The following is an 11,112-nucleotide window of genomic DNA, read 5'->3' as shown; positions in this document are numbered from 1 at the left end:
TGGGCCTCTGGCGAAAGAGGGTCGGGGGCGGCTTTCACATCCTCAAACCCCAGGGAAACATCTGCCACCGCGGCAGCTCCGTCGGCAGTCCGCCAGCCGCAGTGCCAGGCTCTGCACTTGGGCCTCTGGCGAAAGAGGGTCGGGGGCGGCTTTCACATCCTCAAACCCCAGGGAAACATCTGCCACCGCGGCAGCTCCGTCGTCAGTCGTCCAGCTGCTCGGCTATACGCCATTAATCCCAATCCAGTAACGCACCTCTGCTCCAGGGGCAGCTCCTTTGAAACCAGGCCCGCGATGGTGCAGACTGCACCTGGGGGTGGCCAAAGGTACACAGAACTTGCTTCATGCTCGCTGTGGTTGTTCCACAAACAAACAAAAAAAGCAAGGAAGTTTCCGCTGCAAAACCAAAGAACTGTGCTGATGTAGTCACTGTCACAAGCACTTACAGCTGCGCTGCTCAGTCTTGATTGCGCTGCTACACAAAGGCAATTAAGAAAGTGTCTGGAATCCCAGGGCATTTGCAGGTTTCCGTGGCATAAGAGTATTTAATTTGTAGTAGGTTAGAGAAAGGGTATTTTGAAAGAATGGAAGGGGAGAAAGTGAGTTACCTGGGAAGCAAATGAATTCTGGCAGGAAAATTTCACCCTATTGGAAAATTTGGTGTGTTGTTACTGTGCCAGAGAACAGCTGTTTACATCAAAGAACCAAGACGATTGCTCCACAGGAATCCTGAAGCAAACCAAAAGGCAGACATCTAGTAAAGAGGACTAGCTTAGACATACGACCAGCTCATCCATGTGCTTCCCTAAAGCATGGGTCGCTTCTAAAAATTGACAGTAGAAATAATTCAGCCTTACTTGGCAAATTTATTTCCCAGGGTAATCTAGACAGAATCCCTGCCAACAAAATCCAAGATAAAGTTTTAATTGCGTTTCACTCTGCAAAACGAATGCAACAAAACATGAATCATCCTTGCAATGTCTTCCATCCTGTGCCTTACCTGGGTTCCATGTCTTTGCCTCTCCTGCCATCTGTTTCTAAAGCTTTGCAGGAGAAGATAAACAGTGGGGAAAAAAGGTCAGTCTGCAACACTGGATGGTATTTCTAGTGTAAAATTGGTTATATTTGGTATGGAGATTACTGAGTGTCAGTAAATATAGACACCAGTATGGCATTTTAAAGGCTTGTTACTGGCAGAAATCAAATTTTGGAAATAGCTTTTCACTAACTTGAATGTACAAGTATGATAGAAAGTGGACACAAGATGTGTCGGACAAAGAGTTCATACGATGCTGGTACTGCATATACAATGTTCTCAGCTGTCACTTTTTACCCGTTTTAGTTCTCGTGACCTATATATGAAAACTCACTTAGCAAAGAAGGAAGCTTTTTTTTTTTTTCTGCTTCATCAGCAAACTACTTCAACACCCTACCCCCCCATGATTTTGCATTATGGAACACAACTTTTTGTTACTATAAATGTGTACTGTAATAAATGTTAGGCTCATTTCCGATTTCATGTTAATCAAGAGCAAGTTAGGAATTCAGGGAAGTTAAATCTGTGTGAGACTAACATAAATGAGAGAACAGTCAGACTCTGTGCCCTGATTTTTCCTGACACGGCCACAAAATAAAGGCCCCCATAGTGTGAACTGCGCTGTCGAAATAAATGTAGTTTGATGTTTCCGAAGTGCCAGGCCTTTGCATTGAATTCGTGCAGACAAGACCTCTATACATCAAACTGCTTTTGTTTAGATTGCTGAATGAAGACCATCGAGTTTGAGATTAAGAAAGGAGTGCTGCATATTCTGACCTGAGGCATTAATGGATTTGCCAACCTGGTAGAACAAATGGCAAAACTCTGGAGGAAATTAAGCTGCATGGAAAACTCTGGTGTCAATGTGATTTACTTATTCCAAATAATAGTTGTAAGTTTTCTGGATTTGCATTTATCTGCAGTTGTGTTTGATAAATTTTGTTTGTGTTAAATCTGTGTTTCAATTCAATTCATATTTGTGATCCAGATACCAACAGAATAGCTTACTTTAAAATACTTCAATGAAAACACCACAAACTTCTTAAGACTGAAAACTTCTTAATTTTGCCTCTACTAGATGAATAAGTAATTAGTAGTGCCATTTCAAGTTGCTATGTGTATCCATTTGAAGGACTAGATTACTGTGGTATGCATGAACCATGTTTCACACCAGGAGATGTTTATTGTGAGGTGATTTCCATCGTTACCAAGCAACAGAAAAACTCTCTGCTCATTCAATGGCTCTGTTCTTTTTGTACCGGACTTGATAAATCTCTTTTCAGGAATGAATTCACTACTTAAACCACTAGCTTGCTCTTTATGGGTTCTATGTACTGATCTTCTGGAGGATAACCTTCAGTTTTACTGCAGTTTGTTGGCTAGGACTTCAGAAACTTGGAGACACAAGGAGCAAGTGGAGTCTTTTAAGTTTAGTGCCACATAAGGATGATGGAACAGAATGACCGTGGTTTCCCATGGAGCTGAAAGGCAGGCAAGTGCCTTTAAAAGGTCCGCCTTGTCAGTTAAACCAGTTCACAAGATGGATCACCAACAGTATCGAAGCTGTTAAAGAAGATGTGCATGCCTGTTCTGAAGGGTCCTGAGAACAGACATGGCTTTGCCAGCTCTGAAGAGAAAAACAGTAATTCTTTCCTTAAATTTGATGCATTTACCCCTCCACTACAGCTGAACTACCCTTTATTCCCTCACCAGGATGATGTGCCGTTAATGGGTCCCTGCTCAGGTTTTGTGAGTCCAGGAGTAGATGCTGACCTGCGGCCCAGTGTTGGAAGAGCTGTTGAGTCCTTGGTGGACTACAGCGATTGGAAACCTCACCAGTGGTCCCTATCACAGGAAAGAGAGGCCAGCCTGCCCACAGGAGGCAGATGATCCTCCTGGAGGAAACCAGCGTGGACAGAAGGTGGAATGCCAGGGCTGTGTCAGCTGTTTCTGTCAGGGCACGACTCAGAGGTTAAGCAAACCACTAATTTTATTTCTCAATCACTAAAGAAATTGGTGATGCTTAACAAATAAATGCAATTAGTTTCTGAACTCCATTCCCCAAGGTCCTGAAAGAACAGCCTTATAAAACATATTTGCTCTGGATATGTGAACTGAATATAACAACTGCAGTAGAGTGTATGATTCATTGCTCCTGCTGTAGCAAAGAGGTACCAGTCAGAAAATTCTAATGAGCATTCTAATGCTAAAAAAAAAAAAAAAATCTTTGAAGGTAAATAATGTTTTAAAAAAATCTGTTTAGATAAATTGTGAAGTTATATATGATAGTCATAATAATGAACATCTGTTTTAATGTAAACCAAAATAACAAGTCACTCCAGAGTCGGGAAATCCCCTGGATATTTCTGTGTCTCTCATTATTTCCTGACAAGTTGCAGTTCAGTGCTTTTAAAGACCTATTCCAATGCCTAGTTTATCAGAGAACAGAAGTTCTTCAGGCCTTTCATCACATGTTGGTCAAAGTACATATTACTCCCTTATTTTATATTAATGTGTTACACATAAGGTTGGGTCTCATGATTTTGTATTGATTACAACACCAAAATGGAAATTCACTCTTTTTAACATTTTCTGATGAAAATTCTGTAAAGCAGAAATATCTAGCCAGAGCTTTTAATGGCAGACATAATTAGCAGTAAGCAATGTGGTTGAATTTTTATAAAGATTAAGCCAATTCCAGTGAATTTCATAGAGAAATGCTCATTACAGCTAGAAGAAAATTTCATGAGAACTCAGGCAACTTGCTCATAGATGGGGGGAGGCATTTCTTAGAACATGGTAAAGAAATATAAATAAGCTCCTTGTTCCATTTTACTATACTGAGATAACACTCATACTTCATAGTTAGCTATACTTTGTGTTACTGTCACCATAAAATCTCTACATGGTGTAAATTCAGGCAGTGTTTTCAGCTCCTTGTTTCTGTCTTTGAACTTTGCATCCTAAGTCACTTTAGGCTTACTGCAGTCATACAACAGAACCCAAAAGAACCCAAGAAACCACAAGGGATAAAAAAATGGACTCAATAATTTTCCTTTTTTGCTTTCCTCATCCCATATAATTTTCACTCTTATTTCTCAGTTACTGTGTTCTCCATTTACATATGGAATTAGACATCAGAGATCAATCAGAATTGATCAGCTGTTCTTTTCTGAAAGCCTCTGGAAAAGTGAAGGGGAAACAAGATTTGAGATGTGCAATTCTAGCTGACCATTAATTTTTCCAACGCAGAGAAAATCAGACAGAGAGAGATACCCTGGCAGATAGAGACACACCTGAAATGAACACGGGCAAAAATCTGAACTTGAATGTCAAGTCCTGTTCCTACTAATTTGGTAATATAAGAGGTCAAAAACAGTGCACAGTTTCTGAACGACAGTGAGGTGCAATGAAGCTTGTGAGACTGCTGGTTTTGTGAAACCTCTCTGAGTGTGTCTTTATGTGGCGACATAAGAATCTCACTTTTTCCTTTAAAAACAAAACAAAAAGATGTTCTGGCTTTCATGGTTTCTGGGAAACAGCTTAGAAACGTGCATGAGTACATCTTCATTTTATGACTCAGAATCCAAACCAGAAATTTCCCAAATTCATTATCCTGTTTTGTCAATTTAGGAGATTGGCTTAAGTTATAAACTGAAACTGACAGTGACGCTAAGCTTGTCATCAGTTAAAAGTGACAAAGCCAAGACACTGAGTTCCCAACTTGGACAAGAACAGATCATGCCAATTTCAATCCTGTGGACTGAGCAAATCATTAGGGGCATTGAAACCTCCAGAAAGATGACTTAAAGAGAAAACTATTGCCGTTTTTATGCTAGATCTTTCCACTGAAAGCAAAAGGAGAAGTAAATGTTAGAAGATTAATCATCCCAGCAGTAGGCCGGTAGTGTCAAGTTGGCAAATTATAGTACACAGCAGAGGTCTCTAGAAATCAGTATGTACAATTACCAAAGCAAATGTAAAATTATATACATGTCCTCCTAGGGATGTTGTCACTGACATGAGTGTTTTACACATAAAACACAAGGAATAACAGTTGCAACCTTTAGCTCTTTAATCAGTGAAAAAGAGGAAGATTATTTTAATGGAACTACTAGGACATATGGATGGATATATTTGAACCATCTACCTCATGTGTACATATTAAGTAATTACAGCAATTTCAGACATAAAACTTAATGGACACATTCTCATATGAGTACAAGTTGTATATTGCAGATAGCATTTAAAGTTTACACAAAGCTGAGGCAGTGAAGATGCAGCCACCGTCTTTACTGCAAGCACGTTACCTGTTTGAGACACTTTCCAAAAGAATTAATTGGAGAGTGATGCAGTTTGAAAGCTCTTCACAGTGCGAAGATCCACAAATTCTGTCACCTTTTCAAAAGCAGCAATAAAACTGTGCAAAAAGCTCTTTTAAAAAACAGGTCATATTGTTTCAGTACCTACCTACAGCATTAGGATGCTAAACTTAATCTCTTTTACTGAAAGCTGTGGTTTTCTTTTAAACTTTGTCAGGGTGATTAGTTCTGCAAGTACTGATTTTGCATTCTGCACAGTGGTTTTCAACCTTTAGTCTTTTAACTACTTTCTCCAAAGTACACCTAAAATTTCTACAAATAACTGGAAAAAGTAGCTCTAGTATGAATTAGCTTAAATTTGCTACATAAAGATCTTCATATGCATTGGAAATTTTTAGGGGTCTGGAAGTAAAAAGCAGGCTGAAAACTGCCTAAGTAGTACATTCTTGGTACTAAATAAGAGTTTCCAGTGTTCATAGAGAGAGTGGTATGATGGCTATGTGGCTGCCAACCCCTTTTAGTACAGTATAACAAAATATATTTAGAAATAGATCTTTCCCAAACTCATCAAAAGCATTATGCTAATTAATGGCACAGCAGTTTGAATGATACTCTCATACATATCGCTTACCTTATTTATAGAATTATTTTATGGGGTTTTATCCTGATGCCCTACGGAGACAAGTTGTTTCCATTCGTCTTGTTTATCTATTGGTTCTTCCCTAATAACTTTTAACCCCATTGGCTAATTTCTGCCAAATTTGACAGAGATATAAACATCTCAAGGGTAATTGCAAGATTTTTGAAGGTTGAAGTCTGGGGAGAGGCAAGACAAAAATGAGTGTTCTTCTTGAGGGAGCTGAAACTCAGGTATTATAACATCTTTCTATTTGGCAGCAGCTCACTTGGTTATCAGCACGTGTGTACTGGCTCACCAATCAGTACATATGTGACTCTACAGTAACTGCAGGATATGGCCTCTTGGTGCGTAAGCCTGATTTACTGGACCTGGTCAGGGAGTGCTCAGATTATTAGAATATGAAGTTGGGAGGATGAAGGAGAGAAATATCTTTGGGAAATCGGTCACCTACTGCTCATGGAATAGCTTGTTTATTGCTTTCAGGGTTGGCAAAGATTATGTAACTGTAGAAATGCAATATGCCATTGCTAGTTAGGGTTACATTAGCAAGCTTTTATTATTATGTTTGCTAATTTGGATACTTTCATTTATACAGTTACTACTGTACATGACAATGTCTGAAGTGGGGCAAACTATAGCAATGTATGTTGTGATATTATTCATCACTTACTTTTATCTTCCATGTAATTTAATGTATTTTTGTGGAAGTTTGTAATTCAGAGTGGTAACAGGTAACTGAACGTTGGTGCATTGATTTTTATGGGAAGCCATGAGTTGTTTCCATGCAGTTTAAAAAAATAAGGATTGCTGCAATTTGATTAACACAATAGGAAGCCCTTTCTTTCAGGTTGGAGAACTCCAGTGAAAGTTACTCCTGCTCTACCTGACCAAAACCGTATTTCTGCATTTTATATGGATCCCAGTCTCAAGGCAAGTGTCTGGTGCTCTTCTTGTAATAACAGAAAACATATTATAATAATTTTATTCCTAGTCCGCTTTCCATTTAACATACTTTTGGCAGTGATTGCAGTGATGAGTCTTCATTTAATTGTATTGAAATAAGGGCTATGCTTCAGGTAGCTGTATGTTAGCATGATCAGATTTTAATGGTGGCCATCACTCCAATAATTTTCATTTTTTATACTGTTACTCTGATTAAGGCATTCAGATTGTAATGTGGGACTGATACTACCAATGTCAGTTATGTGTAACGGGAGGCAGAGTTAGAGCAAAAATACCAGAATGTACAAAAGATACCAAAACCTCATACTTGGTATAAATACTCATATATTTAATACTTAGGCACTGCCTTTTTTGGTGTAAGACACAAACAAATAAGTAAATCAAAACACATCAATGATTCCATAGCACAGGTCTAATTAAGTCTTTCCCACACTGAAAGTATAATGGCATCCTTCATCCTTCTACACTGACGAGTCCTTTAAGTGTTGCATATGCTTAAATAGTACAATAGAATAGAATAGAACAGAACAGAACAGAACAGAATAGAATAGGATAGAATAGAATAGAATAGACCATTTCAGTTGGAAGGGACCTGCAACGATCATCTAGTCCAACTGCCTGACCAATTCAGGGCTGACCAAGTTAAAGCATGTTGTTAAGGGCATTGCCCAAATGTCTCTTAAACCCTGACAGGCTTGGGGTGTCAACCACCTCTCTAGGAAGCCTCCTCCAAGGTCGAACTACCCTCTCAGTAAAGAAATGCTTCCCAGTGTCCCATCTAAACCTCCCCTGGCACAGCTTTGAACCATTCCCACATGTCCTGTCACTGGATATCAGGGAGAAATGCTCAGCACCTCCCTACTTCCCCTCCTCAGGAAGCTGTAGAGAGCAATCAGGTCACCCCTCAGCCGCCTTTTCTCCAAACTAGACAAGCCCAAACTCCTCAGCTGCTCCCCACAGGACATGTCTTCAGCCCTTTCGCCAGCTTTGTTGCCCTCCTCTGGATGGACGCAAGGACCTTCACACCTTTCTTAAATGGTGGGGCCCAGAACTGCACACAGCACTCAAAGTGAGGCCTCACCAACACTGAATAAAGGGTGATGACCACCTCCTTTGACCGGCTGGTATAGTGTCATATATAAACACAGTATAGTGTTTGATGCACCCCAGGAAGGGGTTTGCCCTCTTGGCTGCCAGGGCCCACTGCTGGCTCACCTTGAGCCTGCTGCCAGCCAGCACCCCCAGATCCCTTCCTGCAGGGCTGCTCTCCAGCCACTCCTCTCCCAATTTATACTTGTGCCTGGTGTTACTCCATCCTAGGTGCAGAATCCGACATTTGGACTTGTTAAATTTCATCCCATTAATCATTGCCGAATGCTCCAATCTATCTAGATCCCTCTGCAAGGCTTCCTGTCCCTTTAGAGAGTCAACAGCTTGGTATCATCAGCAAGCTTGCTAATGGTGCATTCAACTCCTGTATCCAGACCATTGATAGATACATTGAACAGAACTCACCCTAGAATTGAGCCCTGAGGAACACAGTTCATAGCAATGAACATCATACAAATACATCAGGCGTATGTGAGGGACTGCAAAGTGCATTTGCTGTGCCATTTTATAAATTATATAACAAATGGAAAGCTACATTCCTGAGGAGTAGAGAGGCAAGGACATTCTATTAGTTTTTGAACTTGTATCCACTGTATTAAATTTTCCTTCCTGAGTAAAACTCCTCAGAAATAGATCCATTCATGACCTCCAGTGCTGGCTGGTGAAGTATGTGAAATTGCATGTTTCACATTCTGATGCAAAAGAAGATCGTAAACTAGGAGAATGCAGATACATACAGTACACTTTTTAAGCAAGCAATCATAGTATCATATATGTTGATAGCATTGCTTTCTGCCATGAATTTGATTTCTCTTAGGAATCCTTCAGCAAGGCGGAGAGAAAAAAAAGCAAGGGACTATTTCTAAAGTCAAATACACTACAGTGAGACACCATTTCTTTTAAAAAGTTTTTGCTTGTGCTTTGCTTCATTTTTTCACCTTCTTTCTTCTATTATGCACCTGTAGGTAGCAGGACATATAAGACTACAATTTTTCTATCACTCAGAACTTCTGGTGTTTTAACAGCATTTAGCACAGGTTTCATTCATAAACTTTAGGTGTCTAAAAGCTTGCATCCAGTCTGTGTCTCTCATCTCCACTTCCTCTATAGGTAGTGAAGAGAAACTGGAGTTTCCAAAAAGGCATTCTGTACATCTGTCTTCAACGCCTGTCACAGGCATGATATGACTGGTGTCTAATATCTATTTATGTCTCATCTCACTTAACTGTTTATTCAAATTCAGACAAAACCTATCATCACTGTAAACTTGCTGGAAGATAAACTACCTCTTTCAATTAGCGAGTGAGAAAGTTTTAAAGAAGATAAGCCTGTGAAACTGTACCATAACTGTTTGTTCTCCAGAAAGCAACATATAATTCCAGGCTTTTAATTTCCCTTTAAGCTAGAAATATACACCTTTGTTATTTTCTACTTCCTTCTTTGTCACATAATTCCTTATTGTCTAGCTACTGATGTCATTCACTGATGATTACATAGGAACTTTTTTCTCTTCTTTTTTATTGTTGATCTAGAGCCTATGAAGAAGTTCCTTGGGATGATATATTATCTTCCAAAATCCAGACTCCAGAATCAACAGTAGAAGTATTGGTTGATCCTGTTTCCCAGCATTTCACAAAAAGGAGATACCATCCTGAACCTGAAATAAGCCAAGCCAGTGAACAATTTCTTGCCAACTGGTTTTAGCTTTTGCTAATGAAATGTAGCCTAAATTTTGTGTAGGTCTTAAATGTAAACCTAGAGCAATGTTTTCAAATAAAAACAGTCCCAAATGAGCATTTAAGGTCATTAGCACACTCCAGTGATTGCCTCAAATGATTTCAGATTTTTTCCCTCTGCCTCCCCTGTAAATTGGTACAGAAGAAGATACGCATGCACAGTACCAAAGGAGAGGATAAGGATATTGATGAAAAAGTGCTTGATAGGAATGATGCTGTAGCATAACAATTCTCACATTAAGTTAGTTTACTTGTGATTATTAACTGTAATTATTATTATTTTTATTAAACTAAAATTCAGTCCTGCAGTTGTTTCTGATTGCTGCATGAAAATCTGTTAAACCAAATTAATTAGGTAATGTTGCCTTTCAAGAAGGATCTAATTATAGTTTGGGGTTGTTGGAGGCTTCTGGGACAGATTTCAAACAAGATCTTTTACCTCTCCACAGAGATCTGTTGATTTGTAAGTTTCATTTTTTTGTGAATATAAGGGCCCTCTGAACACTTCCTTTATGAAGTCTGTGTACAGTTAGTTTCAGAAGACTAAATTCAGCAGCATTCTATAACTAGAGAAGATATTTAATCAATAACTGTATGAAAAGTATACTCTAACTTGCTTCTCCTGTGGGAGAATTAAATATAAAAAGCAGAACAGACAAAATCTGTAAAGTGATTGACTGTCATGACTGCGTACATCTGATATTTTCATCGAGACGTGACATTTATGAAAACACATGGTAATCATACACATGTACAAACTCAAGGTTTTTTCTGCGGCCTGTAGAATCCAAAACAATCTCAGGGTGGAGCATTTTAGAGGAGCCCAGTAAAGGGTGACAGGAGGTTCAGAAGGGCTCAGATTAAGAGCCAAGTAGAGATGGGGAGGAAAGGTTGGTCAAAGCAAGATAGGAAAGATAGAACTTGCCTCCTTTCCAGGCCATGAACCATCAGGTTTGCTCAGGCAAACTCAGTGGACAGGTGTGCTACCGGGCACAGTCAGACATACAATGGGAGAGACAGGTGCCTCTGCAGGAAAGAAGGGAGATAGAAAACACTGTCATTATGGTTTCTTGAATGTTGCTCTGTCAAAGGAATATAGACATGGCCAGTGAGAGCAGCTTGCAGGGACAGACCAAAAGAGAAATTCAGACTTGATGTTAAATTCTCCCATGTTCTCCAGAACTGAATGAGATAAAATGTTGCAAGTAGAGAAGCAGTTCATTTTTAAAGAAAATTTGCTTTTACTATGCTAAGAAATTGACTGAAGTCCCAATATCTGAGGGTGGAGGTCAAAAGACTCAAGTT

The 11,112-nt window shown here is 39.4% G+C and overlaps 2 protein-coding genes across 2 annotated transcripts in view; one reads left to right on the top strand and one right to left on the bottom strand.

Moving 5' to 3' along the window:
- The window catches only part of LOC104126183 (zona pellucida binding protein), a 30,123-nt gene extending 29,777 nt beyond the window's left edge, over positions 1-346 (bottom strand). Inside the window, exon 1 of the mRNA XM_009638713.1 lies at positions 256-346. Within this exon, the coding sequence (XP_009637008.1) occupies positions 256-346 (91 nt within the window). The remainder of the gene's footprint in view (positions 1-255) is intronic.
- Positions 347-2,495: 2,149 nt separating this feature from the next.
- The window catches only part of SPATA48 (spermatogenesis associated 48), a 24,127-nt gene continuing 15,510 nt past the window's right edge, over positions 2,496-11,112 (top strand). The window contains 7 exon segments of the mRNA XM_035894152.1: positions 2,496-2,595; positions 2,598-2,873; positions 2,876-3,007; positions 6,846-6,939; positions 8,889-8,953; positions 9,606-9,742; positions 10,197-10,270. Coding sequence (XP_035750045.1) covers positions 2,496-2,595; positions 2,598-2,873; positions 2,876-3,007; positions 6,846-6,939; positions 8,889-8,953; positions 9,606-9,742; positions 10,197-10,270 — 878 coding nt within the window.

The sequence above is a fragment of the Egretta garzetta genome, unplaced genomic scaffold (genome assembly GCF_000687185.1).
Source record: "Egretta garzetta isolate BGI_Z169 unplaced genomic scaffold, ASM68718v1 scaffold264, whole genome shotgun sequence".
NCBI classification, from domain to species: domain Eukaryota; kingdom Metazoa; phylum Chordata; class Aves; order Pelecaniformes; family Ardeidae; genus Egretta; species Egretta garzetta.
Note: the sequence above shows the minus strand (reverse complement) of the source record. Positions and strands in the feature narration are given on the sequence as shown.